Source organism: Lepus europaeus, chromosome X, assembly GCF_033115175.1.
Source record: "Lepus europaeus isolate LE1 chromosome X, mLepTim1.pri, whole genome shotgun sequence".
Lineage (NCBI taxonomy): Eukaryota > Metazoa > Chordata > Mammalia > Lagomorpha > Leporidae > Lepus > Lepus europaeus.
This window is the reverse complement of record NC_084850.1, coordinates 133,381,322-133,403,401: the sequence shown is the minus strand read 5'-3', so window position 1 is coordinate 133,403,401 and position 22,080 is coordinate 133,381,322. Positions and strand designations below refer to the sequence as shown.

The following is a 22,080-nucleotide window of genomic DNA, read 5'->3' as shown; positions in this document are numbered from 1 at the left end:
AATAAACGGATGCTTTAAAGTAGAATGGGATTGCTTCTCGGGGTTTTGGCTAAGCTCAAGTGTAAAGCAGGATAGAAATACTTTAAAACTCAATGAGGCCAGCATATCCAAAGGATTTCTGTTTTGTGGGTTTAATCAAAGCCTTGACAGCCTGAAAAGTCTTACCTGCTTGAAGCAGGTCACACTTCTTTCTCCTGCTCCCTATGCTCCAAATGGGATTCCCCCTTTACCTACAGTGCGGCACTGAGATCCAACGATAAGGCTGGTCACAGGAAAGTAGAGCTCAGGATTGTGATTTCTCCCACGTGTGTTTGGCATTTGAAATGTTAGGAAGATGCAGACTGCTAGACAAGATGACTCTACCCTTAACACAGTGTCATCCAACTTTTGATCTTACTATCAACCCCTACCCTCACCCCCAGACTAATACCAAGTAGGAGCCATTTCAGTCCTCCTGTCCCCCTGAGAAATCTTAGTACAGATATTTTACATATCCTTTTCTTTACCAGTTGTATATCTGTGCTTTCCAGACCGAGTAAGGCTTTTTCACCTTTCCAAAGTCAAGTTTCCCCTGTTGGGGGCACTATCACCCCTGCTGAAAACGCATGACCTAAACCAGCTACAATAACTCAAGCCCACATTTGATGGTCTATTCACAGCCAGAAATTCCTAAAGCAAAGATTCAACCATTCAGTCGAAACGGTTACATCTGAATCATCCTCAAAATACAAAGCTTAAAAATACATAACCTATGCACCACATAAAATTGGGTGAAACATTGTACTAGCTGTCATAATGCCCAGTTAATTTGTTTTTATATTGATTGGGCTCTACTTAATGCTTGTTTATAGAACCAAAGATCTGATTACTATTGCATTTTACACACATTTCAAGGAATAAAAAACAAAACAAAACAAAACCACCTCTGAGAAAATGTTCTTCTGAATGGTAGCAATTGGTAATTTGCGAAACCAAATAGAAACCATCTGTTGAAGTCACTGGAATTTTCAGTTTTACAGAATAAAATGAACTAACCTTTGTTGCTCACAAATGACCTGAAAATAAATGGCCCACAAAGTTACATGTGTCATAAAAACAAACCAGTGCTTCATTAGGAAACCACTGTGTCATCCACATACAGAGATGAAAAAAAGATTGTATTAGAACTCCAAAAACACCTCCAAAATACCCCCAAAACAAGCATTTTCACATAATCACGCCAAAAGTTTAGTAAGCCTTAGAAACAGAACAGTCACCAACAAATGCAGGCTATATCCTGTCCATTACTAAGGGTGTTCTTCATTTTTACATTTTTTCAGAAACAATGAGGGCAAAGAAAGCAAGCCCTCTGCATAAGCCAATAAAATTAATCTTCATCACATTAATAATTGAGCACACCTACCTTCAGAGGCCCATGGTCATTACTGGAACCCTGCACCAGCTGTATGTAAGACATCATGAAAATATTCACCACTGCCCACTCTCTGTACATTTTGAATAGTTTAATATCCACAGGTTACTAAGCAGTTGACATCAAGCAGGCAGAGAAAATTGTTTCAAAAGGCATTCTCCAGAAAGAAAGTTCAAAACCCCAAACTTCACATGGAAGAAACAATCACTTGTGATCAAAATCCAATGAAATGACTTCAATTAGGCAAGGTACTTTTTTTGGCACAACCTGGTGGCAGGGAGATGAAAAAAAATTGTAAAATGTTCTCATGCTCCAAAAATAATCAAGAAGTGGACATGTCTTCCACCTGAAACTAGAAAGCACTCTGAATTCACTTCACATCCAGCAAATTTAAAAAAACAGTCTCTCCACCCTAAGCCTCAGGTTCAAGTTGCTTTACAAGGACGTGGCCACCAAAAGTCACAGCCACAGAAAGCTGGAACCCAACTCTGGATTCAAACTTTTTTTTACAACCTTCATGGAAGCTTGCAGAAGCATGTGTCTTAAATCTGCCACAGATCTTGGCAGAAAATGCAGGGAAGTCTTGGCTGTAATCCTGTTGCGTCCCTACCAATGGTAGGGCAGTTTGAAAAACTGACTTAAGTGCTCAGAACTGCTGTTCCTTTAAAGCAGATAACCTGTAACACGAAACCGCAGCACAGTCTGGACTGTTGTATAGCAACAGCATCGCTTAGCAGAGAACTTCAGATCTGCTGCCAGTGACATGCAGAAAGCAGTCAAGTACATACAAAAATAACAAAAGTGTCCACGTGCACATGCAAAACAGCAAACAAACACAATTTTTAAAATGTTATTGTTATTTAAAAGGGAGAGAGAGAGAGAGAGAGAGAGAGAGAGAGAGAGAGAGAATCTCACATCCATTCATTCTCCAAATGCCTGCAATAGCCAGGGATAGGTTAGGCTGAACCCAGAAGCCAGAAGCCAGAAGCCAGGAACTGAATGCAGGTCACTCACGGGAGTGGCTGGAAGCTTAGTACATGAGCCGTCAGCACTGCATCCCAGGGTAATACATATGCAGACAGCTGGAATCAGAAGCCAGAGCCAGGACTCAAACTGAGGCGCTCTGATACGGGATGAGGGCACCCCAAGCAGTGTCTTCATCACTCTGCCAAATATCTCCCCTCAAAATTTTTTTAGCAGAAGCTTAGCAATTTAGGTCAAAATGAAGAAGACTGATTTTGAAAGAAGTAAAGGTTAGGTTTATTCATGTGTACCAAGAGATGCCCTACATGCACTGCTACAGAATCCATACCACTTTCGGATGCAACTGTTTCCAAGTACCAGTTAAGTCAGCTTTAGACACTGAATGTCTTGAATGGTTGGAAATTACAAACAGCAAAATCCTAAGAAGCATAAAGACCTTCTCTTGTGTTCTTCACTAGATTCCAATCTTTGATTTCCAGGTCTTGGCCCTTTCAAATCCATTTTTTGCATTTCTGAAATCGAGAATGGCCTGAGAAATCTCTTCATTTGTGTTCATCACAAATGGACCTGTGACAGAAGGAGACATTTAGAAAGTTCTGAGTGACAATATTTTCTCTACCACTGGAAATGGTGAGTATTTCTATGACTCTTAATTGGAAAAAAAAATCAAGCATAAATGAAGAGTAAAAGCCTGTTTTCACAGTATTCGATTTCCCAAGGACTTTAAAATGGATTTGTTGATTTGGATTGTGTATGGTTACAGATAAAGAAGACCAACCTTCAGATAACAAATGCAAGTGCATCTCACCCATTGCAAGTACCATCAGCAACAGCAATTTTTTATTTGAAACATTCTTAGATTCAGTTCTATTACAAGCATTTTTATAGCTTTTATTTTTATAGTATTAGCTAATGTCAAGAATTGAACCAGTCTGACACAAAGAACTGGCAGATATTCGAGTTGAGTGTCTAAGCCAATGACCCTCTGTTCTTCTACCTCCTCTTCTGTAATGTGGAGATGAGAGAACCTACCTCATGGGTTGTTCTGAAGAGTAAATGAATTAATATTTAGAAAGCACTCTGATCAATGCTTAGTAAAAAGTAAATCCCATGCAAGTATCTGTTAAGTAAATACATAAAATTTTTGGATTTCATTTTCCTCATATACAAAAGGGGCATGGCTACATTATAATTAAGGTCACTTTCTATTACAACATTCTCTGACATCCCATGCTTAATTTGTGGACACATAACTAAGGACACAAAGTGACAAGAAGAGTCAGGATCTTCACTAATTCATGAAATTAGTGCTGGTTCCCAAATAGCTGAGTGATAGTTATGGCTGTCTTTAAACATGTACAGGTAGAAGAAAAATTTCTGGACTTTAAAAGTTAAAAATCCAAAAGAAACAAAAAGAAACAAACTGATTAGCTTCACAGTAACTGAGATGTCAAGCAACACAGACACCTTGACCGGTTCATCGGAGTTTATAGGAGCAGGAGTAGCCAGTGTCCCTGTGCTGTACCACTGGGAGAGGATGCACAAACATGTGTAGGGTGGCTTTCTGCATCCCTATTCCTTCCTTCCTTCCTTCCTTTCTTTCTTTTTTCTTTCACAGGTAGAGTTATAGACAGAGAGGGAGAGACAGAGAGAAAGGTCTTCCTTCCGTTGGTTCACTCCCAAATGGCCGCCATGGCCGGCGCTGCACCGATCTGAAGCCAGGAGCCAGGTGCTTCCTCCTGGTCTCCCATGCGGGTGCAGGGGCCCAAGCACTTGGGCCATCCTCCACTGCAGAGAGCTGGACTGGAAGAAGAGCAACCGGGACTAGAACCCGGCGCCCATATGGGATGCCGATGCCGCAGGCGGAGGATTAACCAAGTGAGCCACGGCACCGGCTCCGCACATGAGTCTAATCTAATATCCTCCCTTAAGTTATTCATAGAATCAAAAAAAAATCTTAAGAACCAATCAGTAATCTTTAAATTTATGATCACCTAGGGTTTATCTGAAATCATTGTGTTTACTGGGAATTCATGCCAGGCAAGGTAATGCAATGGGATTTCAATGCATGCTGAATTTAATAATTAGTAACACAGACACAACATATTTTATGCTTTGTAGGTGTTTGCCTAAATAATAAGTTGACTTCTAAGTGCTTTTAGATATTTCCCATGTAATCAAACAATGACAGACATTTCACATAAAATATGTAATCAAACAATGATAGATATTTTGCATCTAATGAAACAATGTGATGGAGAAATCAAGAGTTGAAGTCATTGTGATGAATACTTATCCCAGGATTTTCTGCTACTAAATGAGAATTATCTCTATTCACTTTTGAAAAAATAAAAAGAATGATTTAAATATTTAAAAAACTTTCAAAGAAATACTATTCCTAAGAGGGTCATAGTTTTCTCTGAAAGTAAAACAGACTACAAAGATAGCATTTGCTATGGTTTGTATATGTTTTGTCCTTTCCAAAATTTACTGACATCTGAATGCCACTGTGGCAGTGTTGGGTGTGGGACCTTTAAGAGGTGATAGGTACTTAAGAGGGGTTAATGCTGTTCTCGCATGAGTGAGTTCTCACTATGATGGGGCTGGATTAGTTATGGCAAGAGCAGGTGGTTAGAAAGTGAATCCTCCCCTTACAAGGGAGCTTACTCATAGTGTTTTGCCTCTTCTGCACATGCCCACTGGCCCTCCCACTTTCTGCCGTCAGTTGAAGAAGCACGAGGCCTGCTGGCACTAGGCTTCTGGACTTCCCAGCCTCCAGAACTGTAAGCCAAAATAAACCTTTTTTCTTTATAAATTACTCAATCAGAGGCATCTTGTTATAGTAACAGAAAATGGACTAAGATACGATCTAAACAACTTATTTTTTGGTAAAGGTAAAAATGATAATTCAAGTCTCCAGTGAACTACAAAATCTTTTTTTCAAGTTGAACTATCCTGGGACACAATAAAAAAAATCTCTATTTTTGTTCTTCCCATAGTTGTAAGTCTTACACACGATAGGTACTTAAGAAACGAGGTTTGTTTTTTTTTTTTAAGAGAAATGAATATAAATATGCCTTGCATATGTTTTCCTCTGACAATGAAGAAATAAAACAAAATCCTCCCATTTGTAGATGGAGATATAGGACAAAAATCCCGATACTCTTCCCAATAATAATACATATGTAAAATACATTCAAAGAAACCGAAAATCAACCAAGAAAATTGTGATAATTTGCTGCTTACCATGTTGTACGATTGGTTCTCTTAATGGCTCTCCAGCAATCAAGACAAAATGGCTTCTCTTGGAATCCTAATTTAACCAAAAAAAATCAAACAATAAGCATTCTCATTTTTAAACATCAAATTGGGAACCACTTGATGTTGACTTGCTAGCCAAATGGACGATGTTCTGAATCCTGAACACAAGTCTTCAGAATGTGTGTGCAAGACTCAGCACAAAAGTATTTATTCCGTAAGACATTTGCTAGCAGTAGCATTCAAGGATAAACCCAGACCACCAAAATATTATTGTTCTCAAATTAAAGAAGGAGAATTTAAATTGAGGTTTTCTTTAACTGGAAACATCTTCATGACAAACTATGTGATTGAACAGGTTTATTATAGGGCTTATGATTTCTTTCTAACAATATAATGTTAAAAGGAAAATTACTTATGAAAATCCAAAAATAAGATTTTCCTACTTTTGACATTTATTACTATTAGTGTGAAATAAGCCCCAGAAATGTTGTACTAAATGGAATCATAAAAACAGAGCATCTGCAGCTGGTGTTTTGGCACAGCAGGTTCTGTCGCCTCCTGCAAAACCAACATCCCGTGTGGGTGCTGGTTTGAGACCCAGCTGCTCCACTTCCAAAAATCCAGCTCCCTGCTAATGTGCCTGGGGAAGCAGCAGCAGATGGCTCAAGTACTTGGGCCCTGCCACCAATGTAGGAGACCCAGATGAAATTCCTGGCGCCTAGCCCAGCCCTGGCTGCTGCAGCCATTTGGGAGTGAACCAGCAGATAGAAAATCTCTGTCTCTCTCTGTAATTCTGCCTTTCAAATAAATAAATTAAAAAAAAAAAAAAACAAGACAAAAAACAAACAAAAAACCAAAAAACCCAGAGTATCCAAGGGACATCTGCTCAGGTGAATTTCTTTCCGAAAGGAGTCTATCAGATTAACATCTCCAGAAGTTTTGGTATAAGAATTAGGGCTAGGGGGCCGGCACTGTGGTACAGCAGGTTGAAGCCCTGGCCTGGCAGTGTCAGCAACCCATATGGGTACCTGTTCGAGTCCTGGCTACTCCACTTGCAATCCAGCTCTCTGCTATGGCCTGGGAAAGCAGTAGAAGATGGCCCAACCCACATGGGAGACCGGAAGAAGCTCCTGCAACCCACATGGGAGACCCGGAAGAAGCTGCTGCAACCCACATGGGAGACCCGGAAGAAGCTCCTGCTCCTGGCTTTGGATCGGCTCAGCTCCAGCTGTTGTGGCCACTTAGGGAGTGAACCAGCAGATGGAAGACCTTTCTCTCTCTCTCTCTCTCTCTCTCTCTCTCTGTGTGTGTGTGTGTGTGTATGTGTCTACCTCTCTCTGTAACTCTGTCAAATAAATAAAATAAATATTTTTTAAAAAGGCTAGATTTTTTCCCCCTGAAACTGGAAAATATTTAATTATAATATACAGGGCTAGTGTGGATACAGAGAAAGATACACTTTCATATATTACTTGGGAGATTTGAAAGAGGTGCAGGCATTGTTTCAAAGAGCAGCTTGACAATATAACTGAAAATTCCCAATACAACTGATGTCCTGTGATGCGGTAATGCCAGTTGTAGGAATACAGTGTAAGGGAATACTATGTTTCACATAGTTTCTTTATTGTTGCACTATTTATCACAGCAAAAATTGAAAATAGTTCTCTATAATGAGGGATTGGTTAAATAATTAGGATATGGAGTAGGTTTTATAGTACAACGGGGTAAACTGTCCTTTGCAACACCGGCATCCCATATCAGGGTGCCAGTTCAAGTCCAAGCTACTTTGTTTTCAATCTGGCTCCCTGCCAATGTGCCTGGAGAAGCAATGGAAGATGGCCCAAGTTTTTGGGCCCCTGCCACCCACATGGCAGACCAGGATGGAGTTCCTGGTTCCTAGCTTTGGCCTGGTCCAGCCGTGGCTGTTGTAATCATTGGGGAGTGCACCAGTGGATAGAAGACAACTCTCTTTCTCTCTGCCTTTCAAATAAATAAATAAATAAGTAGTATGATTGTCATTTTTAGGGAAATCAAGAAATCACATATTGAGAGGTTAGAGGAAAAACATACCAAAATATCAGCAATAGCCAGGACTGGGTCAAGTCATAGCCAGGAGCTGGGGACCCAATCCAGGTCTTCCACATGGTTAGCAGGAATCCAGTTACTCGAGCCACTGCTGTTGCCTCCCAGAGCCCGCCTTAGCAGGTAGACAGAGTCAGGAGCCAGAGCAGGCAGTGAATCCCAAGGCTGTCCAATATGGGGCACGGGTATCTTCTCTAGCATCTTAACCACCAGACTAACCACCTGCCCAACTGCTTCACTTTTAGCATAGATCCTCACTTTATCTCTACTTACTCTTGCTTTATACACATTTATAACAATTAGATTTTGTGGTTATGAAATCCATAAGAGATTCAAAGCTAGAAGGCAGGAAAGCACTACTGCATAATAATACAAAAAACCGACATTTAATACCAATGATGGAAATGAAAAAAATATTTAAAAAGAGGTATAGGAGTTTACAAATCAGTCCAGAAGTCTAGGACCACTTAGTGTAAAGCTAGCAACACCTGAAAACATCACCATACTTTAGAGCTCAGAACAATGACTCATATACACGCTGACAACCCAAGGTTATAAAGAAGTTAAAATATATACAATATAATCTAAGTCCACAGGAAAGGGAAAGTTTCTAATTGAAATGATTTTTTTTCTAAAATGATGTTTGAATGAATAAAATTTTGACAAAAACAAACTCAGTTACCACAAAAAATTTAGGGTTTGGGAGTGGTGAAATTTCAATGTGTAACAAGAGACATTTGGCAGAAAAGTATCTATGAAAAATAATTCTGATCATTGGTACTAGATCATTTATCAGTCAATGTGAAAGAGGAAGTGATTTAACAGTGTTTTGAGATGTTATTTTATTGGCAGGCAGGGAGACATACTTGAATTCTAGGACCAGGAAGCAAAGTGGCGGGCTAGGAGTTAAGAGAGAAGAAGAGAGGAAAGGCGTATGTCATGTGTGAGCTGACACCTCAGAATGCATGTTTCTCCGGGCCGGCGCTGTGGCATAGCAGGTAAAGCCGCCTCCTGCAGTGCCGGCATCCCATATGGATGCCAGTTTGAGTCCCGGCTGCTCCACTTCCAATCCAGCTCTCTGCTATGGCCTAGGAAAGCAGAAGACGGCCCAAGTCCTTGGGCCCCTGTACCCACTTGGGAGACCTGGAAGAAGCTCCTGGCTCCTGTCTTCGGATCAGCACAGCTCTGGCCATTGAGGCCATCTAGGGAGTGAACCAGTGGATGGAAGACCTCTCTCTCTCTCTCTCTCTCTCTGCCTCTCCTTCTCTCTTTGTGTAACTATGACTTTCAAGTAAAATAAATAAATCTTTTTTTAAAAAGTTTATTTAAAAAAGCAATGCATGTTTCTCAATTGATAAAATTCATCTTTCATGAATGACAAGCATGCTCTATGGTTTACACATTTAGGAATGATAAAATTTTCATAAGAAAGTTTTGCTTCTTTTGGTACTACTCAAGTAAAATTATTACTGGATAGCAGAACAAAAGGACACATGTATTCTGTCAGAACAGAGAAATTATCAAACTGCTGGGAGCTGAGTAGTTTGGTTTTCCATCATTTGAGAAATCTGGAGAATGTTCCAAATGTCCTTTAATGACTGTTCTACAAATTTAACCTCTGAGTGGCTCCTTCTTCTCTAACCTAAAGCAGGAATGCTTTGTGCCTTTCTTAATGACTTTCTTTGACAAAATCTGATAACCCTTCTGTTTTGTAGAGTGCTGATGTGGCTGAATGTCCCAGTTGCTGTTTTCTTGGAAAGTCCTTGTCTAGAGTGTCAAATGAAGAAAGTCATGGAAAAACAAAGAGAACAGAAGACCTGTTTAAACATGGCTCCTTCTGTGGCTCTAAATCAATGCGTGATTACTACTACTAAAACTCATTACCTTTGGGGGCTCAGACCCTATCTTTTTCTTGGGTCATATTCTTAGAATTCCCACTTAGTCTGGCTATTCTGGGTTTACTTAAAAGCTTACTTTTGAAATTGTTATTATTCTGTAAGTATTATTGTCAAGGTAAGTATTGAGATGAAAGTCCTATAATTCATGTAACACACTGATAACATGTAAACTATGAATATTAATCAGTTTGAATATAAAGTTTGAGATGGCAATATGACTCTGATAATGAATCTAAAGACATGATTTTACTTCAAAAACACTTATTATAGTGATATATTACTTGAAAAAACTATCAGAAATTAAGCTTTAGCATGACTTAATTTCACACAATTGTTCTTACTAGACTTCATTATTTATACTTCTTGGGTCAATGGGAAGATAAAGTCATTATCCATGCTCAGCTTTTAAAAAATTAATGGCTTCTTTTGTCATGAGATTTAATCCATAAATAAGCAAAAAGTTGTCTCTAACTTTAGTATGGTGTTTTATTTCTTTTAATGCTTAGATTTAATCATGTTAATACTTAGCATTTTAATGGGTTTCCCATGAATGGCAAAAGTTAAAGAGCACTGTTATTCACAAGTATTTTTTTTTGACAGGCAGAGTGGATAGTGAGAGAGAGAGACAAAGAGAAAGGTCTTTGCTCCATTGGTTCACCCCCCAAATGGCCTCTACAGCTGGCATACTGCACAGATCTGATGCCAGGAGCCAGGTGCTTCCTCCTGGTCTCCCATGCGGGTGCAGGGCCCAAGCACTTGGGTCATCCTCCACTGCACTCCCGGGCCACAGCAGAGAGCTGGCCTGGAAGAGGGGCAACCGGGACAGAATCCAGCACCCCGACCGGGACTAGAACCCGGGGTGCCAGCGCTGCAGGCGGAGGATTAACCTAGTGAGCCACGGCGCCAGCCACAAGTATGTTTTGATGACAACCAGTGAGGAGGTGGTTGTCTATCTTGGTAAAAAACAGGTGAATTTGCTAACTCAGAGGCTTCAGACCTGCTCACTAGGACAGCAGTAAGAACACAGGTCTAAAGGCGAGATGGCGTCTTTCACAGCAAACTGATACTCTCCTGATTATGCAGCCATCGGGGAACCATCCTCAGGAGAAATTCCAGAGTATCAACTGTGGGTCAAAGCAGCACAGGAGCCTTAGCCCTTAAGACAGAACCTGTTCTAAACTGACTAGTACCAGCCCAGTACCAGATAACTGACTTTATCTTCCCATTGACCCAAGAAGTATAAATAATGAAGTCTAGTAAGGACAACAGTGTGAAATTAAGTCATGCTAAAGCTTAATTTCTTTCTGATAGTTCCCATGTCCAGAGGATCCTGGGGTTGATTCTAATCTTCAAAGAACTCTGAAAAAGTTAAGTCTGCTTTGATGCCATTGTTGTGGTTTGGGCTTCCTCCAAGAAGTCAAAGGGTCTGACTTAAACACTATGAAAACTAGCAGGAACCAAGCCCCTTGCCATGGCAGACTCCAAGATATTGGGCATGAAAAGGAATTCACCGTCTGAGTGAGGAAGTCAGGAGTCCCTGAGGCCTGGCATGTACTGGCCTGGATGGAGCAGGAAAACCTGGGCAGACGAGAAGTCATGAGCTTCCACATCTCCCCTCCCCTTCCCTCCTCTTCGGTCCTAGAGGAAAATGCCCGTTCTTCTGGCTGATCAGAAAGATGGGCGTGAGGATGGAGGACATAGAAATGAGCAGTAGTGAAAGCACAGGAAGAACAGAGCCACAGGAAACCAGGGCATAAGTTAGCTCCTCCCTCTTGACTATAATTCGGTACAAATGGGATTAGGAACAGCCCTAGAAAAATGCATTGTTCTTCTCTATCAAGTCCTAAGGCTAATTTCTTTGTTTTTTCATTTGAAAGTCAGAGTTACACAGAGAGAGAAGGAGAGGCAGAGAGAAAGAGAGGTCTTCCATCTGAAACGGCCGGAGCTGCGCCGATCCAACGCCAGGAGCCAGGAACTTCCTCCAGGTCTCCCACACAGGTGCAGGGGCCCAAGGACTTGGGCCATCTTCTACTGCTTTCCGAGGCCATAGCAGAGAGCTGGATTAGAAGTGGAGCAGCCGGAGGGGCCAGTGCTGTGGCGCAATGGGTTAAGGCCCTGGCCTGAAGTGCTGGCATCCCATATGGGCGCCGGTTCGAGTCCCGGCTGCTTCTCTTGCAATCCAGCTCTCTGCTATGGCCTAGAAAAGCAGTAGAAGATGGCCCAAGTCCTTGGGCCCCTACACCCACGTGGGAGACCTGGAAGAAGCTCCTGGCTCCTTCCTTCAGATCGGCTCAGCTCCAGCTGTTGCAGCCATCTGGGGAGTGAACCAGCAGATGGAAGACCTCTCTCTCTGTCTCTACTTCTCTCTGTAACTCTGTCTTTCAAAAAAAATAAAATCTTAAAAAAAAAAAAACAGAAGTGGAGCAGCTGGGACTCGAACCAGCACCCATATGAGATGCCAGCACTGCAGGCAGTGGCTTTACCCGCTATGCCACAGTGCCAGTCTCAAGGCTAATTTCAATAGAGTATAACCTATTGAATCAATATAGTATTGATGAACAATGGTACCTTAGGCCTCTTCTAGCTGCAGAAATTGTTATGTTCCCTAAGCCTTGAGGCCTAAGGTATGAAGCCTCATCAGGTAACATACATGTTGCATGGCTATCTGTTAAATTAGTAGCTACCATTATCTAGCACCTACAATGTACTAAACCAGGGATTGTCAAACATTTTCTATGAAAGGCCACAGTCTCTGAAGCTTTGATAGGCATCTAGTCTCTGTCACAACTACTCATTTCTATCTTTGTGGTATGAAAGAAGCCAAAGACAATATGGAAATGTTTGAGTGTGGCTGTGATCCAATAAAACTTTATGAAAACAGGTTTGGATTTGTACTAACAGGTATCATTTTGTGACCCCATGCTAGGTCTGAAATAGATCTTTAATATACAAAATCTTGAATATTTTTTGTAATAATCCCATGCAATTAGCATCATGATTTGATTTTGCAGACAAAGAAACAAGCTTGGAGAAGTTTATAATATGTGTCCAAGCTCACATAGCTAACAAGTGGCAAAGCCAAGATTCCAATTCTCCCAATCTCTCTTCTCTTGTCATCTAAGGGGGATTTTCTTCTATCCTGTGGATCTAAGTGACACATGCCCTTTTTAAATGGTCATTTTTTTTAAAAAATCATTTTTTCATAGAAACCTTTCTTAAGGTTTTTATGGGTTAGACCATGGTTATAAACAACAACAATGACAGAACTTCACATAACAGGGTGCTGCCCCTGGAGCCAGGAGCACAGCTTGCCAATGAATTGATGCTTTCAGGCAATTCTCTTCTCTCCCAGTGGTCCCCTGTCCTTGTGGCTCCCCTCATCCCTTCTGTCTGGTGTTCCATTTCAGTTCCAAATCCTTATTATCCACAATGCATTCTCTGTTCTATTACAGGAAGAACTGGGATTGTCAAAAATAAGTTAAACCAGATAATATTACAAACTAATCTGTTATCAGTAGGCTCCGGCCTGTGTGTGCAGTTTTCACACCTCTTTTCTGTATTGGGTTGAAATACGTGAAACTGCTGGTTTTGTAAGCCAAACACGACAGTTTTATATGGTTCAACCTAACATTAGAGGGCAGAGACCCCAAGACAGGCTTGTTTTTCTGGTGCTCATGAGATTTTTCTTCTGTTTACTTCCCAGCACTTCCTGGCAGATGATTACAGCTGCCAGGAGACTGACCAAAGGTCCTGTGACTGCAGGCTCGGGGCAGAGGCGAGTCAGGCTGCCTCTCCACCAGTCACCTGCACACTGCAAGAGTTTCCATCCCTATCTTCAAACTCTGACTGTTCAGGAACTTCTGTACAGAAGTTCCAAATGAACTTGAAACCCTGCAAAAAAATCCTGCCAAGCCTCATAAAATATCAGAAACTTTAAAAGCAGGGATTCATCACGGAAGGGCTATGAAATGCATCATATGCTCCCCTCCATTCAAAATGGCAATGATTTCCCGAAGGCTCTGTGTGAGGATGCGTGCTATGCTTACACGTATAGAGGGCTGATCCATGTTCACATGTGCTAAAAATAAACCAATTGGTTCAAGAAAGAAATTAAGAGACAAGGAAGATGTGTTGCTTTCGGATTCAAATTTCTGGGGGCAAACAAGAGGGGCTTTAGATGACTCCTGAAGATGAGAAATCAATGTAGATGAAACTTCTAAAAAACAACAGAAATAGCAGAAATTAATCAAAGGAGTTCATAAACTTGTAGCTTCATTTCTTCCACAAGGAAGAAAAACAATTTCCAGCTATATAGGAGATTTAGGCATTTTCTTGGAAAGATGTAGACAGTACAAGTTAAGAAAAGTAAATATTTATTAAATGTGGATTTTTTTTATAAAGAGTTATTTATTTGAAAGGCAGAGCAATGAAAGGAAAGTGAGATCTTTTTTTTTAATTTTTTAAAATTTTTTGACAGGCAGAGTGGATAGTGAGAGAGAGAGACAGAGAGAAAGGTCTTCCTTTTTGCCGTTGGTTCACCCTCCAATGGCCGCTGTGGCCAGCTCATTGCGCCGATCTGAAGCCAGGAGCCAGGTGCTTCTCCTGGTCTCCCATGCGGGTGCAGGGCCCAAGGACTTGGGCCATCCTCCACTGCCTTCCCGGGCCATAGCAGAGGGCTGGCCTGGAAGAGGGGCAACTGGGACAGAATCCAGCACCCCGACAGGAACTAGAACCCGGTGTGCCGGCGCCGCAAGGCGGAGGATTAGCCTGTTAAGCCAGGGCGCCGGCCCGGAAAGTGAGATCTTCTGTCTACTCCCCAAATGGTTGCTACAGCCAGGCTGGTCCAAGCTGAAGCCAAGAGCCCAGAACTACATTTGGGATTCCCACATGGGTGGCAGGGACCCAAGTACTTGGGTCATCCTCTGCTGCCTTCCCAGGTGCATCAGCAGGAAGCAAGGTTCTAAGCAGAGTAGCTGAGATTTAAAAAGTCAAATTGAATGTAGAATAGTGATTATTAGAGGCTGGGAAGGGTGGGGAGGAAGGATAGAGGGAAGCTGGATGATGCAACCTGAAACATGGTCAGAAATAACAAGTTCCAGTGTTCACAGCATAGTAGGGTGACTGTAAAGTACAGTGACGCATTATACACAGTATAAATAACTGGAATAAAGGAGTTGGTAGGATCCAGACATAAAGAAAAAATAAGGAAACAGAAATGCTAATTGCCTATTTAATGAGTTTACACTCTATACTTAGGTTGAAATATTGTACCGTATTCCATACATGTTAATAAAATATATTTAGAAAAATTTAAAACAATTTAAAAGAAGTAAAGGTTTTTCATACAGACCTTGTTCTCTACCTGGACATGGTCCCCTTGCCCCAGCACTGCTGTGTGATGAGGTTCTATCTTCTGTTGTGCATCATCAGGCCCTGCAAGAAGGATGACCCAGTACCTTTACCACTCATTACAGGGCATGTATCACATAGTTACACGGCTATATCCTACTTGGTGAACTATACAGCACCGCAATATTCATTTCCATTTCAGAAATAATAGGATATATAGGTATATTTTCTAGAGAAGTCTGTGTCACCTTCACTTTGGAGATAACCCACATGAGACAGCAGGGCTCATTCCGATACTTGCAGACAAGAAACAGGAGTCTAATGGATTTCTTAACATGGAGTCAATATGCTAACAAGGAGTCTGTAGCTAGAATCCAGGGCATGGGTAGACTTAGGTGGAAAATAAATCGCACATTTATTTTCACTAACACCTAACTGAAATGTAGCTTTTCCTTTGATCATGAATGTAGTCAACAAACAACAGTAAAATTGGCTGGACTCATGACTTTGTCTATAATAAAAAAAAATCACAAACACTTTTACATCATATTACACTGTTGTGGGTATCTGAAAATATAGTTTATGATGATCTCTACTAAGAACTCAGAGAACTGCTGCTAGATGATATTATTTCAAATGCCATTAGAGAAGCACATATATCACAACCGTGTTCTTTGAACATCTTTGCAACTTTCCTAAATCTAAAAACATTATTCTGGGGTGGGGGATTGGAAGATATGGGACAAGTTGATAGCACAACACAGATTAAGAAATGCTGACTAGGGCTGGCGCCGCAGCTCAATAAGCTAATCCTCTGCCTGCGGCGCCGGCACCCCAGGTTCTAGTCCCGGTCGGAGTGCCGGTTCTGTCCCGGTTGCCCCTCTTCCAGGCCAGCTCTCTGCTGTGGCCAGGGAGTGCAGTGGAGGATGGCCCAAGTGCTTGGGCCCTGCACCCCATGGGAGACCAGGAGAAGCACCTGGCTCCTGGCTTCAGATCAGCACGGTGCGCTGGTCCCAGCGCACCAGCCACAGCGGCCATTGGGGGGTGAACCAATGGCAAAGGAAGACCTTTCTCTCTGTCTCCCTCTCTCTGTCCACTCTGCCTGTCAAAAAAATAAAAATAAAAAAATAAAGAAATGCTGACTAGTGTTTAACTAGCGGCTTTCAGGGATTGGGGTGGGGGCAAACCTGGTTTGTAGAGTATGCCAATTTCCACGGTATAAATGCTCCCACTAGGGCCAATTTCAAGTACTAATGTGAGGTGAGAGAACAGGTGCACATCAGCTCCTATAAGTTGCTGAGAGCTAGCCCAAGCATAAAACTCAAGAGTCTTTCTCTATCAAAAGATTTAGGTCAACAAACGTCATGGATGTGAATGCTAGAACCCCGCTGCTTCTCCGCTAATGAAGGGATATGGCAACAAAAGAGAGGTCTGGAGGGGGAAGAAGCAGCTCATTTAGAGTTGGATAATAGTTTTAACTGTGACAAGGAGCAGCATTTTATTAAGTGTGCTTTACCAGAATCCCCTGGGAGCAATGAGCTGTGTCTTTATTTGCAACTAATTCGTATATTACACTCATTCCCCATGTGATCCACTCCTGGCCCCTAATTTTGTCATTAGGATGTTTCACGATACATAGACCAAAGCAGTTTGCAACCCCCTTCAGTAGGTTTTAATGGAGCGAGCCGGTAAGAGACAGTGCTCACAAGCAATGCTGAGCGGCTACTTCTCCACACCGCCTATGAGGGCAGTGCTTACTGGTCTGTGAGGAACTTCCAATTTAGAAACAAATGGTTCCGTTTTTGCAAAGGCTAGAATACGAACTTCATATGGCGTATAATTTCTGCCCATTTTCCTTGCACACTGCCAGGTGTAAGTGTTCCTTGGCTTCTGTATTATCATATGAAGTGTTTAAAAGGCGGTCACAGAAAGCAAAGACTGATTGTGTCTTCATTTCCAGGTCCTCGCCACGAGAGTTCATTCATCAGGTTATCTCCTGAACTTAAGAAAAGTCGCCAAGGAAATGCATCTTGTTGTTTCTGACTACTTTCAGTTATAAATAGGGCCACATCAGATCATAAAGAGTTTCCATTGAGAGTCTTTGCCAAGAATGTTACATCTAGTAGTGCCATTAAGGGAAATGTAACTGAAGACAATTTAACTGCAATACCTTTTTGCCTGAACAGTTATAAAAGGGCAAACTCCTTTGAAACATACTTAAAGTTAGTGCCGTGTCTTCGGTGTAGGATTCACTGCTGTTCACTGTTGCGTGAATGCCAGCTTTTCCCCTTCCTACTCTAAGAATTGCTGCCCCACTTCCCCTGTGTCTCACACAATCTAGGACTTCCATCATAGATGCTGATAGAATCTATTTTACACACATTGCTAAAGCCTCTTACTTGATGCTTTCCCAAGACTTACTCCATTACTTTTACATATTTTTAATCTAAATACAAATTGAAATTACTGATGCAATTGGCACAAGCAGATTGAGAACAAACCCAGCTGCCTGAAGTCTCTACAACTCCGCTGGCACGAGCAGCAATGGGCAGGTTGGCAGGAGGAGCTGGCCACCTCCCTCCAGGCATTCTTCAAAGAACGCGTGGCACTGCTCAATGCAGCCAGCGGGACCGGTGGAGTTTAGTTAAGAGGGCTTCTGGCATGTTCACAGGTGTCTCCAGGCAGCACTGAAGGAGTTGCACAATGGCATAGAGCAAGCAGCAGGCATTTGGTCGAGAAAGCAAAAGTACACACACTCCACCGTCAGAGCGTCAGAGTGTGGGCTCACGCGGAGAGTAGTGGCCCCTTCTCTGAGGGCTGTTTAATGAAGGGGCAGGTACATTCTAATAAATGGGAGGGATATTGATGGTTTTTCAGGGAAGAAGGTGGAGAGTTCGTAGAATCTAGCTACGCCCCTTTTCACTCCTCATGTGGTTCAATGTGTCCTGTCATGGCAGCAGGCAGGTGTGTCATTTCGTGTGCTAATATATCCCAATGAGTGTATAAGGAGCTGTAGGTCAATGTAGGTCAGCCTTGGCCCCCAACCTGTTAGGAGCCTGGTCCAGGCAGGTCTGTTTGTCTTCAGAGCAAGAAGAAGCAAACCCATATCTGTAGGCCATTTCTGTAAGCCCCAGGTGCCTCAACCACTCTGTCTGTCTTCCTGTCTTACAGGAACCATGTCAAACTTCTCAAAATTCACCCAGTGCCAGAAGCAAAAGGTTGAGCACAAACTAAGCATGAATAGTTACTTTTAAAAATAAGATTGAGGCCGGCGCCACTGCTCAATAGGCTAATCCTCTGCCTAGTGGCGCTGGCACACCGGGTTCTAGTCCTGGTCGGGGCGCCGGATTCTGTCCCGGTTGCCCCTCTTCCAGGCCAGCTCTCTGCTGTGGCCCGGGAGTGCAGTGGAGGATGGCCCAGGTGCTTGGGCCCTGCACCTGCATGGGAGACCAGGAGAAGCACCTGGCTCCTGGCTTCAGATCAGCGCAGTGTGCCGGCCGCAGCGGCCATTGGAGGGTGAACCAACGGAAAAGGAAGACCTTTCTCTCTGTCTCTCTCTCTCTCACACTGTCCACTCTGCCTGTCCAAAAAAAAAAAAATAAGATTGAAACATTTTACTACCTTCAAAAACCAGTTAGCTGTCATTTCAATGACTGCAGATAAATATTTTTAGGCTTCCAAATACATTTTCTAAGCAGCAACAGTATATTGCTATGGATCCCTCTAGGGGATGGGCATTCAAATTGAAAGGCCATTCCAAGTTTCAAGGACACAGGACGTAAACTCTTACCTTTCAGATCTCTGCATTTATGTGTCATGTCATTTTCATCACAGCTGCTGGGGAGAGATTCAGTACTAGTGTCTGTGGGAACTACTGCTTTTCTGACCTGGTAAAGTTTATGCTCTTTTGATTTTTCTTTTCATCACATGCTGCACAGATTCTAACTGAGGGTGGTCAAAGGACATTTTCCCCCAGTGAGACTGCTGTCAAAGTGATATAGACGAGGAGGCAGTTAGCAAGGATGAGCTGAGGTTACCAGCCCTGCAGCCCTGGCTGCTCTGCCCCTCCCCTTCTCCCCTTTCTATGCAGGGGAAAACCATAGCTTCCATGCAACTGCTACTTAGACCTGGCACTGACCCAAAATAACCAACATGGCTGCTGACTGCATCCCCATGATGACTTTTTGCTAATTATTATATCATTACAATAAAATTGCTATGGCTGACATTCCTACTCCCATGATGTACCTGATGCCATGACACTTCAAGATTTACAAGAGTGCAAGGAAATGGGCAGTACTCAAACCTTACCCTAAACTCCATCCCCTAAGAATACTCAATTAAATCATGCCCCAAACACCACCCTCCATGACTCCAGATCATATAAAAGGATGACCCTAAAAATCATTGCGTTCAGTTCACTTTTAAGCATCCCACACCCCCTTTCAAGCATGTACTCTCACTTTGCATACAAATAAACCTTATTCTTCTGCTGACCTTAACCTATGTCTCATCATTGAACTCTTTCTTGCATCAGTGACAAGAACCTGACCCAGCCATCTGATGACATCTTGACCTAGCAACCTATGACGAAGTACCCCTCCCCTCCAACCTGTAGAGTTTTGAAAGCTACTATTCAACAGTCAGCATCAAAGGCTCTCCATTTGCAAAAAAAGCAAGAGTATCAAACATTAATGAGATCCTCAAAAGCATAAAATGAATACTTTCAAATGAACTTCAGGGGCTGGTGCCATGGCTCACTTGGTTAATCCTCCGCCTGCGGCGCCAGCATCCCACATGGGCGCTGGTTCTGTCCCGGTTGCTCCTCTTCCAGTCCAGCTCTCTGCTGTGGCCCGGGAAGGTAGTGGAGGATGGCCCAAGTGCTTGGGCGCCTGCACCCACGTGGGAGACCAGGAAGAAGCACCTGGCTCCTGGCTTTGGATTGGCGCAGTTCCGGCTATAGCAGCCATTTGGGGAGTGAACCAACGGAAGGAAGACCTTTCTCTCTGTCTCTTTCTCTCTGATTGCCTATAACTCTACCTGTCAAATAAAAAAAAATGAACTTCAAATGAATATTTTCTTTTAATAAAAAAGTACTAATTCTTATTTTAGCTCTGTTAATGCCTTCGTTAGAGGAAATGATTTCATCATATGTACCTTATACATTAAAATGCCTAACTTTGACAACTGCTTTGATGTCCATCATTTTCTAATGTTTAAGTGTCCACTTGTCTGTACTGAAACTAAATCTACCAATGTCCATGTTTTAGATATTTCCTGTATCAATTAATATTTTAATAGCCCTTCTAAATTTCCATTTTATACAATCTTTTCAGATTACTTTCTCTCTTTTTTTAAGATTTATTTATTTTACTTGAAAGGTGGAGTTACAGAAAGGGAATGGCAGAAGCAGAGAGAGAGAGAGAGAGAGAGAAAATCTTCCACCTGCTAGTTCACTCTCCAAATGGCTCCGATGCTGGAACTGGGCCAGTCTGAAGCCAGGAATCAGGAGCTTTTTCTGGGTCTCCCATGAGAGTGCAGGGGCTGAAGGACTTGGGCCATCTTCAGCTGCTTTTCCAGGCACATTATCAGAGACCTGGATGGAAAGCGGAGCAGCCAGGACTCGAACCAGTGCCCATATGGGATGCCGGTACTGCAGGTGGCAGCTTAAACCACTACACCACAGCGCCAGTCCCTCCAGATTACTTTTTCAACCCAAATTGCAGCCTATTTTTTCTAGCTCAATACATCAAGTGTACATATTCATATTTATAACATTTACTTCAACAGAACAGCGGTGCTTAATGTTTTGAAAAACACAATTACTTGCTTATTGGCTCCTGCCATGTGTGGCTGGCTGCTGCCATACCAGTTTTATAAGCGAGACCACTCTGAGGGAGTAGTCAGGAGGCATTCACTGATTTCTCTCTGAAGATTTATTTAAAAGTCAGTGTATTTCAACTGCTTATTTCTGTTTTGCCATTTCTTTTTCTCTGATTAGGGGCTGGGGTGAAGGAAGGGAAGGAGATAAAATTCAAATGAGGTCATTTCGCCACTCATTGGTCAAAGCAGGGTCCTAGGAGACCAATTTGTGAGCTGGATTCTCCCCAAGGTCCAGTGTCCTCTGGACAGATGTGTCCCACTCTGAGGCTACAGACTGAACCCTGTCTCTTGCCAGATGTTTTGCACTCGTGGCCCACAGTCATGAGGGGGAATCAGGCCAGCAGGAGAGATGAATCAGCAAAATCCTGCCTGGCCTGAAGAAAAACAAGTAGAGGCGTGGCTCATTCTCGGCCTGAGAACTGTAGAGCTTTCTACTTGTTACCTTCTCACACCAAGGGTCTGTGAGGAAGCAAGGCTGTTGCCAGCCATTAAAACAGGTTTTGAAGATCACTTGTTAATTTTTCTCCCCTTCATGCTCTGCACTGTACATTTAAACAATGTCATTTACTTATTTATTTATTTATTTTTAAAATTTATTTATTTATTTATTTGAAAGGCAGAGTTACAGAGAGGCAGAGGCAGAGAGAGAGAAAGGTGTTTCACACTCTTGTTCACTCACTCCCCAGTTGGCCACAACGGCCAGAGCTGTGCCGGTCCAAAGCCAGAAGCTTCTTCTGCGTCTCCCACATGAGTGCAGAGGCCCAAGGACTTGGGCCATATTCCACTGCTTTCCCAGGCCATAGTAGAAAGCTGGATTGGAAGTAGAGCAGCTGGGGCTAGAACCGGTGTCCATATGGGATGCCGGCACTGCAGGTGGTGGCTTTACCTGCTACACTACAGAGTCAGCCCCTAAACAATGTCATTTAAAACCAGAATCAACGATGTGATATCCTGGAGCCCACAGGCTTAGAAAGGTTTTTTGCCTTTTTACATGTTTGGGTGGGGTGGGGAGGGGGTGGAAATGGCATTTCATGACATGAAAAGTACATGCCACTCCTGGTTCAGTGGCTCTGAATAAAGTTATGTTGGAACAGCCAGCCTATTAGTTATGGACCGCAGGGAAGAGCTTTTGTGCTACACAGGCAGGGTGGAGTGGTTGCAACTGAGACTGTGTGGCCAAGATGAAAACCTGAGTTATTTGCGATCGCGCCC

General features: G+C 42.6%; 2 protein-coding genes across 4 annotated transcripts in view; both read right to left on the bottom strand.

The window, feature by feature from the left end:
- VEGFD (vascular endothelial growth factor D) overlaps window positions 1–1,499 on the bottom strand; it is a 29,954-nt gene extending 28,455 nt beyond the window's left edge. Inside the window, exon 1 of the mRNA XM_062182901.1 lies at window positions 1,403–1,499. Within this exon, the coding sequence (XP_062038885.1) occupies window positions 1,403–1,492 (90 nt within the window). The 5' untranslated portion in view covers window positions 1,493–1,499. The remainder of the gene's footprint in view (window positions 1–1,402) is intronic.
- The window catches only part of PIR (pirin), a 93,940-nt gene continuing 73,347 nt past the window's right edge, over window positions 1,488–22,080 (bottom strand). For all 3 annotated transcript variants that reach the window (XM_062182899.1, XM_062182900.1, XM_062182898.1), the window contains 3 exons: window positions 14,987–15,069; window positions 5,642–5,708; window positions 1,488–2,962 (listed from right to left, as the gene is read on the bottom strand). In XM_062182899.1, the coding sequence (XP_062038883.1) occupies window positions 2,850–2,962; window positions 5,642–5,708; window positions 14,987–15,069 (263 nt within the window). In that variant the 3' untranslated portion in view covers window positions 1,488–2,849. The remainder of the gene's footprint in view (window positions 2,963–5,641; window positions 5,709–14,986; window positions 15,070–22,080) is intronic.